Source organism: Electrona antarctica (genome assembly GCF_951216825.1).
Source record: "Electrona antarctica genome assembly, chromosome: 13".
Classification (NCBI taxonomy): domain Eukaryota; kingdom Metazoa; phylum Chordata; class Actinopteri; order Myctophiformes; family Myctophidae; genus Electrona; species Electrona antarctica.
Genome location: NC_136794.1, coordinates 36,766,007 through 36,784,109, shown reverse-complemented (window position 1 = coordinate 36,784,109; position 18,103 = coordinate 36,766,007). Strand labels below are relative to the sequence as shown.

The following is an 18,103-nucleotide window of genomic DNA, read 5'->3' as shown; positions in this document are numbered from 1 at the left end:
ATTAGATGTGATTTTATTTCGTCATCGCTAGCTCTGCCCAAGAAAAACGTCAACTTTTGTTTATTTGTTTCGTTGATTTTGTAGTTGCAGTCAACGCAGTGAATGTGTTCAACATTGGAGAGATGTGTGAATATTTGATGAGTCTTGTCAGGTAATGGGATCCGTTGTGAGATATCTGCATCTCGTTTTCAGGGAGCACCAGGAAACCAGGGAAAGGCGGGACCATCTGGAGAGAAAGGCCCCCCTGGCCCACTCGGTCTGGCTGGCGCCAACGGACCTCGTGGCGATCCTGGCCCTGATGTAGGTTTTGTTTTTTGACCTTTATTTCAGTGATTTCTGTGGTTTAAGTTGTTTTTGGTTATTTTGTCTATTGAGAGATCTCCATGTCTGCGTACAAATCACTGTTTTGCTTTTGCTCATCAGGGGCCATCTGGTTCTGACGGTCCCCCAGGAAAGGACGGTGTCATGGGACAGAGGGTAAGGGTGCCATTATGTGATGCAGCACAGTTACATTTGGTTTCAAATCAAATCAAATCACGTTTTATTTATGTAGCACATCTTAAAACAAGTTTGACTAGTTTGACTCAGTGGCTCTCAACCAGTGGTCCGGGGACCACCAGTGGTCCTTTAGGCCAGGGGTCCTTTAGGCCAGGGGTTAGGCCCGGCCTAATGAAGGAAAATTGGTAATCAAATGGACCCTTATAGATCTTTAACTCTTGAGAGCGTAAAATGAAACCAAATGGACCATTACGGGTCCATTTGGTTTCATTGTACACTCTCAAGTGTCACATTATTGTAATTTGTTTAACATCTATTACTTAATTTACAAGAAGTCTACACAATTAGAAAACGTTGAACAATTGTTACTTTGATCAACATTTGCCTGTTATCTCTCCTAATGGTACATCAATACACCATGGAATTGTGGACATATTTAGTTTTGGGTCTGGAGGCTAAATGTCATCAAATGGTGGTCCATGGCTCAAAATGCCGAATAAATAATGGACCTTGATGTGAAAAGGGTTGAAAACAACTGGTTTAACTCATGCATTGCTGTTCACATTGCCAGTAACGCTCATGTGGCTCCTGCCCCTCCCCCCCGCAGGGAGACCGTGGAGACCCCGGTACAGAGGGTATGGCCGGTGCCTCTGGACTCTCCGGTTCTCCAGGACCTGTCGGTGCTCAAGGCGGTGCAGGAAGGAGAGGAGATGCTGTAGGTGAAATTATGTATTTTGCCATGCCTTCTGATTGGTCCCTGACTGACTAACCAGCAGGCTCTTTCTGCCTTGTTCCGCCCTGTTTATGTTGAATTTGCTAAAACATAATGCATTATGCAAGCCAAGTATGAAACAGGGCATGGCCATCTATCGCTTTCTCACATCACCCCGCAATTACGAGGATACGTTAAATGTACTAACATGTCATATGTCCATCATACAGGGCTCAAGAGGACCTAACGGACCACCAGGCTCGGCTGGAAAGAGAGGATTTGGGGTGAGTCGCTAGTAGTTGACTGACAGACTCACGCAGTGGTACTCACAATTTTTATTTAAGTAAAAGTACAAATGTATTGGTATCAAAATGTACTTAAAGTACCAAAAGTAGAAAGTACTCTTTATGCAGAATGTCCCATTTTAAGTTTTCAAATGTATAGAAATCTTTTGAAAATAGCACTGTACTACAAGCACACAATGTACGTGTCACATGACTCACATAGCAATGCATTGTGAGGTTATTGGTCGGCTATTTTCAAAAAAATGAAAATAGGGCTGAAGATGTTTTAATAATCAAAATCTACAAAATAACTCGTAAAAGTACTATATTTGCCTCTGAGATGTAGTAGAAGTAAAAATATTGGAAATTAGAAATAATCATGTACAAATATCTCAAAATTGTAATCAAGTGCAGTACTTAAGTTAATGTACTTAAAGATTCTATCACAGCACAGCCACAATGAACATGCCACTTCTCCCTCATCATGACATGTGTATCGTGAAATGTTATGTTATGTTATGTATATATTCTTTTTTAAAGGGCCCACAAGGACCAAGAGGAGATAAAGGTGACCTGGGAGACCACGGAGAGAGAGGTCAGAAGGGCCACCGTGGCTTCACTGGGCTGCAGGGTCTTCCTGGACCTCCTGTGAGTGAAACAAGACACCACCTAACCCCATCTAACCTAATCTGACACATCTAAGGCCATCCAACAGTATCTAAGGCCACCTAACCCCATCTAACCTAATCTGACACATCTAAGGCCATCCAACAGTATCTAAGGCCACCTAACCCCACCTAACCTAATCTGACACATCTAAGGCCATCCAACAGTATCTAAGGCCATCCAACTCTATTTAATAGCAGCTAGACTGGTTAACGAGTAATCCATCTGCCTCGTGTGGTTAAAAAACACAATTACAACCGATTGTATTAAAAATCATTTTCAGGAGTTGCGGCATTCAAAATGGAACTATGCAGAAGGATTTATATTCATTATGTTTTAATTAAAGTGTAGAGAGACTATAAAGACATTAAGCTAGCAATATGGAGCTAATGTGTAACGATATTCAAAGGTACTTTCGGTGTTTAGGAGGATACAAGTATGAAGATCAACATGTGATAGATGTCCAGTTCTATTAAATTAGATCTGTCCTCATTTTTAGGGTACGGCAGGTGAGCAAGGAACATCAGGTATCATTGGACCAAGTGGCCAAAGGGTAAGTACAAATATTCACATTAACAATGTCATTTTGTTACATATAAAAAGTTTAAAAACTATCAAGCACTTCTTTCATCATGAAGTTTAGACTGTTGTTTCCATCCTCAAAGAAAATATACCATAAGTCTTAAGGACACACAGTATCATCCCCAGTGTGCTACTGATCCCATTAACATTAAGAGTGCATGAACAAATGGAAACAAATTGACCTTTATGGGCCATTAATCTTCAAAGGGTGTTACTGTACACTATGCCACCAATAACAGAACTACAAATCATTCATTTGATACAAGATATATTTTATTTTTAAACGTATTAGCTTATGATCTTCCACGGCAACAGAAACAGAGAGTGGAGTATAAAGAGCGTACTCTTTACACGTCCGTTTTACTAAGTAAAGAGGATTTGAGTGATATAAGCAAATTGTTCCTAGTGTATGACAGTTTCATCATGTATTATCTTCTTGGGCACTTGTGTGGCACAGTGGTAAAGTCCCTGCCCCAGAGGTTGTGGGTTCAAATCCACCGGCTTTGTTGGGTGTCTAATTGTCTATGCCAGGGGTGTCCAAACTTTTTTCAAAGGGGGGCATATTAGAAAATATTAAGGACTACATCTCATGACATAATGTACCTTCGGACCATAAAGTCACATACGTATGTGTCGCATTTAAACGATTGTATTTAACTGTCATCTATCAATAGTCTTTTGTCAGGTGTGTGCTGTGAACATGACACTAAAATAACTCAGCCTTTTTTCCACCTAATTTCACATTACCAAATGTAACCAGACGTGCAAGATAAAAAAAAATGTAATAAAATAGCCTTTCTTTGACCCCTTCAGAATGAGACCACAAGGAACAAGGGAACAAGAACAAATTATACTCTGGCAAATGCCCCATACTGAAGTTCATAATACAATTCATGTATGAAGCCGCGGGGCATATTAAATCCGCCCCTGGGCCGCATTTGGCCTGTGGGCGCACTTTGGTCTATGGTCTATCTATGCAAACACAATTGCGGGAAGGGTATTATTGGTCATTGCATGTAATCCTACGGGCTGGGGCAGCACCTGTCAGCAGGGAACGTTGGGCGGGAGGATTGGGAATAAGGCTCTACGTCCTCCCGGTGGGGGCTCCTCACTGGCAGTTGAGTCAGTGGTGTACCAGCTATACTGGGGAGGAATTCATTGGCATAACGACTAAACTGTGGAGAAAGTCTGCAATACAATTATTGTGTGCGGTTTTTTTTATCACAATATAACGGTACTAACGATTATCAGCCCAATCCCTATTTGGGATATTTCACTTAAGATTGACAGTCTTTCAAAAAGGGCTAACCGGGTTTTACTTTGATGTTGCATAGGGGCCTCCGGGGCCGATTGGACCTCCAGGAAAGGAAGGCTATCTGGGATCGCCAGGACCTATGGGACCGCCTGGCACACGTGGACTCAGTGGAGACATTGGACCAGAGGTACTAGTCAACCATCAACATGAGGAGAAAGAAACAGCACTGTCATCAGGAAAAAATAAATCACAATCCAATAGAGCTGAGGCAAACAAAAAGTGCCATAAAGTGCAAGAACAAAGATGTTTCAGTTCATGCCATCATTATTTTTGTTTTCCCAGAGGTAATGAATGTCCTGTGATCAGACTACTAGCGTGTGACATTTATGAATAGTTTGGACATATTTTACTGTGAGGACAGGATATCTACTGCCATACATTTAAATGTATTCTTAATTATTTACTTAAGTCACACAACAGAATAAGAGGTTGAATCACTGTGGCTGTGGTGGTGGTTAAGAAAAAAACAAAAAAAACACGACAACACGAAAACATAACAAACCACTTCCCTACTTATTCACAAGGGCCCACCAGGAGAGCCCGGCCCCACTGGTCCTCCCGGCTCTCCGGGACCCCCCACGGCTGCGATGGACGACCTATTTGGCGGCTCTCACGATTACGACGGGGGCCCACCGCCTCCTGAATTCAACGAGGACGAGGCTTTTCCCAACAGCAACGGCTCGGCCATCCTGCCAGTGGACCCTGGGGTCCAGGCCACACTGAAGGCCCTCAGCAGTCAGATCGAAAGCATGAAGAGCCCGGACGGCAGCAGGAAGCACCCTGCCAGGACCTGCGAGGACCTCAAACAGTGCTACCCCAGCAAGAAGAGCGGTGAGTTGCAGTGGTGGGAATAAGTACTCACATTTGTTACTTAAGTAAGTAAAAGTATAAATACTGCAATGTAGAACTATACTCTGTTACAAGTATAAGGCTGAGCTCACACCTTTCATGCAATTCTCTGTGCTCGTTGGGTGTTGTGTCATGGCCGCCCAGCGGCCCAATGCATTTCCAATGGAGGTCACATGGTTTGACCCAACATTGTGTTGTGTGAGGGGGAGGGGCGCAGTCGTGCGCCCCTCCCCCTCACACAACACAATGTTGGGTCAAACCATGTGACCTCCATTGGAAAGGCATTGGGCGGCCATGACACTACCCAACGAGCATCCAACGAGCATCCAACGAGCACAGAATTGCATGAAAGGTGTGAGCTCAGCCTAAGTCTGGAATTCAAAATGTACTTGAGTAAAAGTACAAAAGCATTGGTATCAAGATGTACTAAAGTACCAAAAGTGGAAAGTACTCATCATGCCGAAATGTATATAGGGCTGAAGTGGTTAATGTACGCTATGTTTTGGAATACATCTAATAATCAAAATCTACAAAGTAACTAACTAAAGTGTTCAAATTTAAAAAGTAAACGTACAATATCTGCCTCAAATACTTAAGTACAGTACTTGCGGAGAGAAAGTGGGAAAGCGGTGATTCTCAATCTTTATCATTTCAAGAGCCGCCAATTTGATATACGTAAGGTCATGGAACCTCATTTGATACTAGCACTTAATTATAATTGTTTTACTCTGGGACACGACCCGATCTAAACTGTAAAATCCTATGTGTTGATTTAACTCTAACCGGTCCATTTGGTTCCATTTGTACACCCCAGGTCTAGGGCCTAGACTAGGGGTTCCCAACCTTTCTATTACAACAGCCCGGCTGACAGTTCATAAAATGGTCGGACCGGCATGGCTGGGGGGGTGGGGATGCGTTGCGGTCGCGCATCATTGTACCAAAACACGGAAGACAGTTGACTGGCCTCAAGTAGCCTACCCGCTGCTGTATTATTATATCACAACATAATGTTATATCATTGATCCTGGTGACGCACGGTTATAGATTCACAGGCGGGAAAACTTGGGATTCCCTTCTCGCATACCAGTGGGACATGTCTCGCGTACTAGCACAGGTACACGTACTAGTGGTTGGGAACCTCTGCCCTAGACCTTTGACACATTGAGAAACAATGGCCTAACTAAGGTTCGATCTCCCGAGGGAAACATCTTTGCGAGGAACCAAATTAGCAACTCCTACTTGCTTGACCTCTTAAGCCCTATACATACTTTGCTGTATGATGAATAGATTACACCTTTTTGCAGATTTACAAGGTCACAAGGCAGGGCAATGAGACATGTTGAGAGCTTGTAGTTCAGCTATTTTCCCTATGTTTGGAAAAAGTGTTCACCCATGTTCAACCCCAGCTGTTCCGATGGAGCCTTTCAGAGGCCAACTGCATATTGTACTGGGCATAAACCTCACTTTTAAAGTATGCTGACATTGAGAGTGTAGAAAAAGCCAAAACTTAGAACTTACAACTTCCATTTCCAGAACTATTGATTGCATTTGACCAGAGGTCAAATTCCCCATCCACCTCCCCCCCACCAAAAACCTGGAGGGTTGTAACCATGACACTTTTAGAACAGTGTTTGTAAAAACATCAAATCTCTGCTGTCGGGAAGAAACCACCTAAATCCAAAACGTTAATTCTTTAGAAAATGGAAAATATCACATTTTCAGGAAACGAAGAAAACCTTATATTTTGATAACAAAGCAATACTGCCTAATGAAAGTTGGTGTTGTAACTTTATAGATCATCAATTACTTGTATGAGAAGGGGAGATGTGGTGGCGTTTGGCAGACAGTTTGAGGGTCCAATGGAGTTAAGAGGTTTTGTCCGAAGTGCTTTTAAATACTTTCCATTGGTTCAATTATTTTTTTTTTAATCCAACACACAGACGTAAAGGGTGTTCAATAGTGTTCATTATCCTGAGGCTACACTGGATACAGTACATTACATGTGGAATGCGCATATACCCAGCACTGAACAACAGGCTACCGCAGAATGTACACTGAAAACATCCACAACACATGGTCACATGCACGCACTAAGTGTTAAGTGTTCCTTAACCAATTTAAACCATGAACACATTAAGCAGCATTTGAAACATGCAAGTAAATAAACAATTTAATTCTTTCTGTGCCGCTAGGTGGTAGCATTAGTGAAGTTAACCTTTGCCAGCGCCTGCCTTCAAAGTTCACTTTAAGTCTAAGAGGATCATTTTCATCCCAGAGCTCTGTAGCCCCCTGCACACTCACTCTACGGATTGGCTATCACTAGCAATGTATTCGTACTTCGCAAAAAAAGAGTTAACAGACCATTGGCGTCTTTGGGTTTAACTCATGAAGTTAGAGCTTCTTCCGTCTTCTCTCTGGTTTCTGTTTGTTTGAATGCCCTTTTAAACCTCTTCAGGTGCTCCTAACGAGCAGCGGCCATTTCTCTGCTGCACTCTGGGAAGTGTAGTTATGAGTGTGATGTTGACCATAATCACAAAATAATATGGAAGATGTTTAGCAAAAGCTCCACTACTGAGTTTTGACTTAACATACAGTATATACATTGATCCGTAGTACTATAGTCTCTACTGAGTGTGCTGACTGACAGTTCCTATAATGTGGCTCCTCCAGGTGAATTCTGGGTGGATCCGAATCAAGGCAGCGCAGAGGATGCCATCATGGTGCACTGCAACCTGGACACCGGAGAGACCTGCATCAACGCCAACCCGGACAGCATACCTCGTAAAGTGTGGTGGACGTCGTCCAGGAACAAACCTGTGTGGTTCGGAGCCGACATCAACGGCGGAACACATGTGAGAACCTGGGAGATGATGGTGCACTGTGTGTGTGTGTGTGTGTGTGTGTGTGTGTGTGTGTGTGTGTGTGGGGTGACAAAATGCATGTGCACATGGTGGTATTTTCTCTACAACGATTGAATATGTCCCTATTATACATTCTGACCTCGCATTTTCAAGACATTTAAGTTATGCTGCATTCACACAGGCAGATACAAAGATACCGTAGTCTACCATTCATTGTCAATGGAAGCCAGCGACATGAAGATACAAAGATACATTCGACGTTTGTAGCTGCTGCAAAAGCTACAACGCAAAGCTACAAAAACGTTGAGCTAGTTTCAATTTCAGCTTCAAAGATACAAAGCCACATACTGTATACGCTTTGTAGCGCTGTATCTTTGAATCTTTTGCATCTGCCAATGTGAATGCAGCATTAGATATAAATGATCTACAGCATTGGTTCCCAAACTCTTTAGCCCGTGACCCAAAAGAGAAATTGTCCCCGGGACCCAAACTAGTGAAAATAGAAGATCTACAAGTTCACAATAACGCATTGCTCTGCGTTGTGAACTTGTCGATCTGCTATTTTCACTACTACTCGAACATTTTTCTAATTTGTGGAATTTCTTTGATTTTTCTTTCATGCAATTACTGAAAGAATAATGGATTTTTTTTTAAATTCATGACATTTTTTGGGGGGAATATTGAAAATGTTTTGAAATAATTATGAAAAACAAAACTGTATGTAACGTCAGAAATGAATTCACCACGTTCTTCTCTGTGGTTCTATATAGTTCACATACGGCAACAAAGATCAGTCGGCGAACTCGGTCGCTGTCCAGATGACGTTCATCCGACTGCTGTCCAAAGAGGCGTCCCAGACCCTCACCTACCACTGCAAGAACTCTGTGGCTTACAAGGACGAGAGGACCGGCAACCTCAAGAAGGCCGTCATCCTCAAAGGTTCCAACGACCTGGACCTCAAAGCAGAGGGCAACAACCGCTTCAGATACACAGTGGTGCAGGACAGTTGCACGGTAAGTTGAGGCGTTTCGCCACTTGCTAGACTCTTCCATTTTTTTACACACATTCCATTTTACCCCGTCTTTGAGAAACGCAAATCCTGCTCCTGATCCTGAATGGTCATTCCATAGCTGCTGCAATCCATCATTTGTGTGTGTGACATGTGTACGTCTTAAGGCATACATATCATAATTCTGTTGTTGGTTGTACAGTACGGTAATTAATTACTGGATTCTGCATAAGAACCATGCAATAACTTTTCAATGTCTTTCTTTCTTTCTTCTTAATTAGCAACCGAACGGCAACTGGGGCAAGACAGTGTTTGAGTACCGGACACAGAAAACTGCAAGACTTCCCATTGTGGATATTGCCCCTGTGGACATTGGTGGCCCAGATCAAGAGTTTGGTGTGGATATTGGGCCTGTGTGCTTCTTGTAAATCCAACAGCAGGGATGAGTCCAAGTGAATCCTGAGACTATTGAACTGACAGCTGACATGATCAGCAGCCACTTTGTACATACAAGTACTGAGGACTAGTGTGGCCCCGTGGCGAGATATTTATTGTGCCTTTCAAACAAAGTTGAAGACATCCAAGATTTGTTTGTAAGTCAGATGAATGTTTGGGAGAAAATTACATAAAAGAATTGGTAAAAATTCAGAATCATTCCTTTGTCTTTTTTGTTTCCCGCGAGTTGAAGCTAAATATGCCACACTTTGGTCCGAAGACCTGATCCACTGATGCAAGCTTTCACAGTTTTGCAAAACAGGTAAAAAGACCTTACCAAAGATTTATGAATTTGAATGCTTTACATGTTTAATTATAACTGCTGTTTGTAGGCTATGAGCAATTCCACAGAATGTTAGTCAAATAACCCTTTTTTCATAGATTTGTTTATTTTGTTTTTATACCAAGTGTTTGAATATAAACTGAAAATTGTGGTGCTATTGAATACAGCCGATGATGCCTACATTGGCACTGGCGTTTTCTCTATTTTTCTAAAGACAGCTTTGATAAAGATTCATTCCTGTATCCAGTTCTTTCCACTTTGTACTGACCACATAGCACATTAAAGAAACATTGTCGTTTCCTCAGTGTTAGCTACCTCGTCTCCAAAAACTGGGATGCGATGCAATTACATGTTGATCTTTTCACAGGTGCTGTTTCTTTATAAGCCGTTATAAGTTCACTTTTCCCAACTATGGTACAGGTCAGGGTTTTGGAATGCCAATAAAGATCTTTCTGTCAATGATGGAGAGGAGAAATCTGTGTTGTGTGGTCAGTGTGTGATGATTTGTATAATGTCTCTTTTGTTTTCTTCGATTCACAAAAGTACAGAATGTTATATTCTTATGCATGTCATGTCAGTTCCCCCCTTTTCAGTATCCTTGACTTGTTATATGCTCCTGACGATTTCTTTATAACAGCTTTTGAAAATAAGGTGGCTTTGAGTGGCTGTTTGCTTCATGTATTTCTTGCTATGCAACAAATTAAACAAAATGCTTGGTTATCCCCAACACTCTTGTCAAATTAATTCAGGTTTAGTTACCGGTATACGTTTTTTACCTGTTTTTTCTCTTTTCTTTTTAGATCACCAGATTTTCTTATTTTTCTGCACAATTACTATATATTTCCTAAGGCATACTATATGGATCTGTGTACGTGCAGTAGTTTGGCAATTGTGTTACTTCATGTGGGCTGTCTGTATTAGTTCAAAATTGTCCTGAATGTGCTTTTCTCAAATAGTTATTGTTACAGTTTGGGCTTTTTGTTTTGTTTTGTTTAGATAAAATGACTATTGAATGCTTATATTTATTATAGATTTTAAACATGTAAATATTCTCTTTACTAGGCTTAAACTGCCTGCTAGCAAGCCAGAGGCAGAGAGGAGTGGCACATTCCATACTGGAAGCAAATGAATTTCATCCTTTGAAATAAATATTGAAAATACTTCTCTCTGCCTGTTCTTATTTAGTCATGTGTTACTCAGAGTTCAGTTAACCCTGAGGACTTCACCGTGGCCTCGTGGAGACGCCATGGCTCACATGACACGGCTACACTTCACCGTGGAGACGCCATGGCTCACACATGACACGGCTACACTTCACCGTGGACTCGTGGAGACGCCATGGCTCACACATGACAGTGACTCGTGGAGACGCCATGGCTCACACATGATGGGGAAGCGGTATATGAGTGGAGACGCCATGGCTCACACATGACACGGCTACACCTGATGGGGAAGCGGTATATGAGTGGAGACGCCATGGCTCACACATGACACGGCTACACCTGATGGGGAAGCGATATATGAGTGGAGACGCCATGGCTCACACATGACACGGCTACACCTGATGGGGAAGCGGTATATGAGTGGAGACGCCATGGCTCACACATGACACGGCTACACCTGATGGGGAAGCGGTATATGAGTGGAGACGCCATGGCTCACACATGACACGGCTACACTTGATGGGGAAGCGATATATGAGTGTTTGATCTGATCAAAGTTGTTGTTAGAATGTATAGATAATGTTCACAAGTCATTATTATTAATAAAGTGTTCATGTATTGTCCATTAAGTGAATGTTGACCAACTTTGAAACCTGTGCGACTACCAGAAGTGCAGCTGCCGGCTTATTGGACTCAAGCCTAGCTCCACTTCAACTGCCAACGATCTGATCCGAAGACATTTCACATGAAACTATGATTAACATGTGGGAACCATTAATTAGGCCTGTTTTGATGTCATGTGAATTTTAAACAGGCACTGTGTGTCTGGCATGTCTATTTCGGGCCTATAAAAATGAACGTGGCGACTCATTTATGCAGTAACATTTTCTTTAATAACTGTAACAGCAAAATCATATTGCATAAAAAGTAAGATAACAAGAATAGTACTGTATATGGACAGACATTTTCAAAAAAGTGCTTTGTGGTGCAAGAAAAGATTATGCTAACATAAGAAGTAATTATATGACGATACAAGAAAATACTGAAATGGCAATTCAACCTGCTAAAACATACAGCAAGACAAATGATAAATTGATAGATATGGCAATACGTCAAATCAATCAGCATGGGTTAATTACACTCAACTACATAGTGTATAAAAATAGCATTAAGTAAAAGAAAGTTATGCAAAATCATGAACAAGCTCAATGTTTGGCATTGCAAGTTAATAGGACAGATTCCATTCACTTTTGACAAGTTGTGTCTGGCGTACAAACAGGAATGTTTTACCAATGTGTAACTAAAATGGTGCATATCACACACAAGTTGTACCAAATGAAATTTCTCCCACAGAGTGTACCATTGGACATATTGTACTATATACACCCTTCATTGCCTGTGCAAGCAAAGGGTCTCAAAACTACTCCTTCCATGTTTTTTTTTTTCCTTTACAAAAATAGTTTCTTTCTATATCAGATCTGAATTTACCTTGGATTATCGGAAAATAATTAAAATAATTAAAAAAAATCTAAACAAATACATATAAACCCCAAGATGAGAATCACATACAAGTAAAATCCTTAATGTTATTTAAACTCCAAAGAGTGTTCAAAAGTTCCATTAACTCTTCTGTGTTCCGTTTGTGCACTCTTCCCGAGTCAAATTAAGTTAAGGATTTTATTGTGTGACATCTTGACTCGACTGTGGACCAGATTTTGGCACTTTTTTTTCTCTCTCTCTCTCTTTTTTTTCAAATACAAATGATTTAAAAGTTTACGTCACAGAACAAAGATGGTCGTCTTGGCATCAGCAGCGGCTGTCTAGGGGGTCAAGAGAAAAGACAGTCCCCTCTAAGGTTAGTCCCATTTTGAACCCCTCCTGAAAGGCAAGGAGAACATGCAGCTCCGAGTTAATAGTGACCCCACAGACCAACCTGCTCTCAGTAAGGCCTCACTCAGACCTTTACTGCATTGCTGTATGCTTGTTGGATGAATGTTGTGTAGTGTCATGGCCGCCCCAATGCATTTCCAATGGGAGTCACATGGTTTGACACAACATTTGTGTTGTATGAGGGGGAGGGGCGCAGTCGAAACACAGCCGAAAGCCATAAAACAGCTTGTAGTCCAAAATGTGGACTACAAACCATGTGACTTCCATTGGAAATGCATTGGGGCGGCCATGACACTACACAACATTCATCCAACAAGCATACAGCAATGCAGTAAAGGTCTGAGTGAGGCCTAAAAAGCACTCACATTTTTCGGTCCACTAATCAAAATGTACATGAGTAAAAGTACAACGGTAAGTACTTATAATAAGTACCAAACGTAGAACGTACTGATTATGCAGAATGTCACATTTCACAGGTTGTCAAAATGTATACAAAATCTTTTGAAAATAGCAGATCTATTTGCTGCTATTGTCAAATGCCCAACATGTACAGTATGTAGAGCTGAAGTGGTTAATGTATGTGTTGTAATAATAATAATCCAAATCTACAAAAGTACAAAGTAGTTGTCATCTAGAAGTGACAACCATTTATAGGCAAACAACCAATGTGTACAAATTAAATAAACATAATGCAAATCGCAAATAATAGAAAATAACAAACATGTCATGACAGTGTGTGGGGATGGCTGGTTTATGCTGTGTGTACTGATCATAGAGTTATAAAGGGTAGAGTGCAGACATCCCAACCCCCCCCCCCCCCCCCCCTGCTATTCATTTCAGTGGAAGTTGCTCAGTGGCGTTTGAAGCACCCGGAAGAACGGTCTACTTCCGCATTTATGCAAAGTGCAAACGAGCGCTCAATGTGAAACCCCAGCTGCGCGGGGTTTCCTCGTGCTAAATGCATGGGCCCACCTGCAGTCCCAGCTCTGACCACTACGTCTCACGGCTTCAACGTTGGCCAGCCTTTCTGGGGGCTTGGTACTGATGCACAACAGGTGCAGTCGAGTCCCATTAATTTGACCCAGGCCAGGTGGGACACCTGAACTCAACCTCCCCCATCCCAATGGCATACCGATTGGTTAAAACAATGTTGTATTCATTAACTTTGGAATAAATGTTTTATACAGATCCAGAAACTGCTTTTCACTTAGTGCACGTAAGAAACTGGCTTTGCAATTGGTACTTCCACTGTCCGACTTTTGTGACGTTGTTTATCAAAATGCCCCAAAATCTGATCTTGTTCCACTTAACACAGCATTCAATAGACTCTGCTAATTTGTCTTTTGTTGTCCTTTTCTCACACATCATTGCAAAATGTATGACAGACTTTAAAGATACATGCACTTGCATGTATGAATATACATGCACGCACTGGCTTCAACTCGTATTCAAATCTATTTATTTCAGTTATCCTATTTACCTTATACGCTATTTAGCCCTTATTCCTTCAACACAACACACCAGACACAGGTTTACTTTACTGTTCCTTTGGATTGCATTTGGTAAACATGAATGTATTTTCTTACCAGACATTCTATCAATTTCAACATTCCCAGTTTTTATGGTCGACTTTTTTGAAGTCTACTATATCTGTCATCATACCATCATGAACATCATATCATACTATATTATTTCATAATTTGTATTCTAATTTATTTGCACTCACTGTATCGAACATAGTATTTTCAAAATGTGTTCTATTATTGGATTTTACGCAATAATGAGCCTGTAATGTTTGCAATGTTTGCAATGTTTAGTGTATATGTGTTTTGTTTTGCCCCTCGGAAACTAGATGGTACATCTCAAGTTTTTCTTTTTTTCCTAATAAAGAACTAGAATCATCATCATAATGAATTCCAGATCGCAGATTTAACTGTAACATTCCTGTCAACATAAACCACAAGGAATACAGATTGGTAATAAGTTCCGGATTGCAGCTTTAACCATGACATAACCCATTGTGTATTAATGGAGACACCCATATCAAAGCACTGTTTTGATTCATACTAGAAATACTATACAGTTGAAGGATAAAGTAAATACAGAACCAAAATGCACTGAAAACTATGTGAAAGGGAAATGTGTACCACTACCTATTTCTATGTATGGATTATTTTTCTCATCACTCTCCCGATTAGCTCCTGATATCCATTAAACCCCAGATATTAATAATGAGAACGTATACTGCTGAGCAAGGGAGAAAAGTAATTTAGAGATAAAGGCAATTTATGTATGAGTTGGCACTGGTGACCAAAGACCAGAGTCTGGTTTTTGTCCAAAACAACAGCATGCTGCAGCGTACACAATTCACAAGACCAAAGACACCACAATCACAGAAAACACAGAGAGGGGCTGTTTTGGGTCAAATGAAAGGCAGAGTAAAGGTACAAACCATCTCTGACGCTGCAGGGGAAAGGCAGGAGAAGAGAGGGAGTATTAGAACAGACAGATGAAGGACTAGAAGTTTGTATATTAGTGCAATATTGCCTCCTGTTGGCAGCAACTTGCTATGCAACTCTAAAACTAACCCAAAAAAAGCCAGACAATTACAGACGCTAGTTCTCAAATAGTTCATAATTGTACACGTCTGTTAATTTTACTACAATTTGAAGATAAAGTGACATCTGCATTACATGCTGGGGGAAAAAAGAAAAGAAGAAGAAAGAACATGTTCAAATCAAAGTACCGCGTCTAGTGCATTACACCGAAACCACCTTGGGACAGAACATCAACATCAAATCGGCAGGTACTGACAGACAGACAGACAGACAGACAGACAGACAGACAGACAGACAGACAGACAGACAGACAGACAGACAGACAGACTGACTGACTGACTGACAGACAGACAGCGCCCTTCACTCTGCGACACCTGGTTTGCTTTCATTTCCAAATGAAATCCTAAATAACGAAATAATTATAATCTTCGACAAACTGAAAACACAATCCCATTCAAAGGTATCTTGTTACTATAATTTCAGTGTGGTATTTTAAAATTGTCCAAAGATGGTCACAAAAAAGAGCTGCTTTTAATTGTGCCTCCCTTTGACATACGTAGCACACAACGTTGTAATACCAAATGGACAGTAGACATCTAGGCACATTAGTAGTGGTAATAGATGTATTTCATTGGAAAGACAGCCCATAGATTTCAGTGTTTACTCATTCGGCAGTGGTGGCCCTACTCTGAACACGTAGTGTGCCCAGGACGTGTCCACACGTCTTCATAATTACACCATGAGGCCCAAGGCGTGTCCACACATCTTTAGGTCCTTTTTAATGATATAAAACGCGGTCGCTAAAATCCATTTGTTGGCAGCGGCTGTTGCTAGGCAAACGCCTTGCTCGTCCATCCCGGAGCTGTTTTGTGTGCACACGCAGCCATTCACTTCCTTGTTTACAGCCGACAAATCTTGTTATTATCTCTGAATCTAGGCACATTTCACCTCCCGGTTTTGAGGGGAAATGGAAAGCGGGGCTTTCCAGAGTAAAATCTCCCTCATCCGCCTGGCCCTCTAGCACCTTTATTTTGAAGAATTCCGGGGCATAAAAAATGTTATATATGGTCCCCAACTGGACAAACGCATGCTGATCTATCGTTTACCCTAACTCGATACTGGGCCTAATAAAGAACTACACAGTTGGAAGGGTAATTGGCATTGCAGTTCCTTCATAATTTTAGCTCCTATATCCAGCTTTGAGGGTTTGTGTAAACACAAACATTGTGTTAACAAACATTGAATGCCTAGCTGTGAGTGTTTAACATTGTGTGACCACAAACATTGAAGCCAAAAGTGAGTACGCACATTGTGATTGGCCGGAATGAGATGATGTATGATGATAAGAGCGCCCCTCAATTCACACGGGTGTTTAAACCTCAAAGGATGTGAATTCTACTGGGAAGGCCTTGGTACAAATTATGCACCAACTGCCCCACACTGCTACAAACAAACAAAGAAACACATTAAAATGTGTAGAAGAAACACTGATTTCACAGACATGCGGTCACCTGCATCTCATCCAGCTTTGACTGAATATCTGGAGGAAAGTCTGCGGCCCCACAGGTGAACGGATCAAACGGCTCCGCGCCAAACAGGTCTTTGCCTAAGAAGTGGAATAGAAAGATGTTCAAAACCAACCAGTCCCTTGGACATTGCTTTTGAGTCCACGATAATAGTAGCCTATACAGTTTACAGATGCAGTTCAAGGGAATGCACGCATACCCACTATATTACACAGACAGTTCAGGATAAGAAATAAATTGGAAATGAGACGAGATAGCATATCCGCACACTGTTTTCTTTTGCTCCAGAGGTGAATTTATTCATGCAATTGGGCATTTGTAAATTGCACGCACGTAAAATGAAAGCATATGCACGCGTAAGATAAAAAACATTATGCAATAGCAAAACACTGTGATAGCACACTTTGACAAAATGAAAACGATGCATTACGTTATGAATAGCATTGAAATGTGAGTACTGACAGACAGACAGCGCCCTTCACTCTGCGACACCTGGTTGCTTTCATATGACGGTACAATTTGTGACAAAGCACAGATGTGTAGAACAAAACTGCTCCTCAATTATTTGGTATACTTATTCATGTATTCATTAGACAGATATTCTTTAGCTCACAAGCTCATCGTTCAGTTCATTCATCAACGACTATTAAAATAAGGATGTTTACAATATTGAAATACAAGCGTATGTCCGTTAGTTCGTTTTGTCCCATTGGTTGGCGCAAGGTCATGGTTCATTAGTGTCTTATTTTTCTGTTTTATTTGTACTTTTCACTTTTTGTATTGTATTCAAATGTCCTTGTGTCTTGAACTCTGACTTAATATTTGCTTAATATCTGACTTACAGTAGGCTATATGAAGCACTGTATATTTTATTTTGTTGAACTTGCCTATAGAGTCCAAAGAGAATAAGGATGTATATAGTCACAAAAATACCTATAGAAAACAAATACAATTTGGAATATCATTCTAGAAAGGTAATGCAGAATAAAGCTTAGTGTTTCTTATTTCCTTCGCACTACATCCAGTCATGATTGTGAGCACATGATTTGTTTTTTTATTGTGGCTTGCTAGAATCAATCCAGAGCCTCTGTCGCTCTAAAGTACTGTGAAACACTTCTTAGTACCGTATGTTACCCAGAAAAGGCAACCGTAACATAACTGCTCAATATTACAAATTAGAAAATGTAGTGAGCTAGAGGGAGAAAATATAGAGAAATCAATTATTTTGGAGCCATATCCTGATTGCAAGAGAGACTACTCCTCTTGCTATGTTTGCATGAATAATGTAGTGTACACAAGCGCCATATGTCTTCCTCTCGAGCTTTTCATACTGTTATGATCTGGGACCACTCCAATCAATAATTTGAGAGCAGAACTCTCCAACCACGCAGTAAAACCCTCGATGGTTAAGA

At 41.0% G+C, this 18,103-nt stretch overlaps 2 protein-coding genes and 1 long non-coding RNA gene across 6 annotated transcripts in view; 1 reads left to right on the top strand and 2 right to left on the bottom strand.

Moving 5' to 3' along the window:
• LOC306934710 (uncharacterized protein) overlaps positions 1-10,033 on the top strand; it is a 69,781-nt gene extending 59,748 nt beyond the window's left edge. Inside the window, exons 44-54 of the mRNA XM_079517402.1 lie at positions 193-300; positions 424-477; positions 1,106-1,213; positions 1,441-1,494; positions 2,035-2,142; positions 2,660-2,713; positions 4,077-4,184; positions 4,582-4,888; positions 7,577-7,758; positions 8,538-8,780; positions 9,058-10,033. Of these exons, the coding sequence (XP_079373528.1) occupies positions 193-300; positions 424-477; positions 1,106-1,213; positions 1,441-1,494; positions 2,035-2,142; positions 2,660-2,713; positions 4,077-4,184; positions 4,582-4,888; positions 7,577-7,758; positions 8,538-8,780; positions 9,058-9,204 (1,473 nt within the window). The 3' untranslated portion in view covers positions 9,205-10,033. The remainder of the gene's footprint in view (positions 1-192; positions 301-423; positions 478-1,105; positions 1,214-1,440; positions 1,495-2,034; positions 2,143-2,659; positions 2,714-4,076; positions 4,185-4,581; positions 4,889-7,576; positions 7,759-8,537; positions 8,781-9,057) is intronic.
• LOC306934712 lies at positions 9,683-11,320 on the bottom strand. Its single transcript, XR_013791332.1, has 2 exons — positions 11,226-11,320; positions 9,683-10,818 (listed from the first exon to the last, which is right to left on the bottom strand). It is a non-coding gene; the product is annotated as an uncharacterized lncRNA (long non-coding RNA).
• Positions 11,321-12,430: 1,110 nt separating this feature from the next.
• The window catches only part of gulp1a (GULP PTB domain containing engulfment adaptor 1a), a 150,788-nt gene continuing 145,115 nt past the window's right edge, over positions 12,431-18,103 (bottom strand). For 2 of the 4 annotated variants that reach the window (XM_079518587.1, XM_079518589.1), the window contains 2 exons: positions 16,677-16,771; positions 12,431-12,595 (listed from right to left, as the gene is read on the bottom strand). In XM_079518587.1, the coding sequence (XP_079374713.1) occupies positions 12,524-12,595; positions 16,677-16,771 (167 nt within the window). In that variant the 3' untranslated portion in view covers positions 12,431-12,523. Of the gene's footprint in view, positions 12,596-14,893; positions 15,071-16,676; positions 16,772-18,103 lie in introns of those variants that run through there. The other 2 variants (XM_079518586.1, XM_079518588.1) reach the window with 2 other exon arrangements.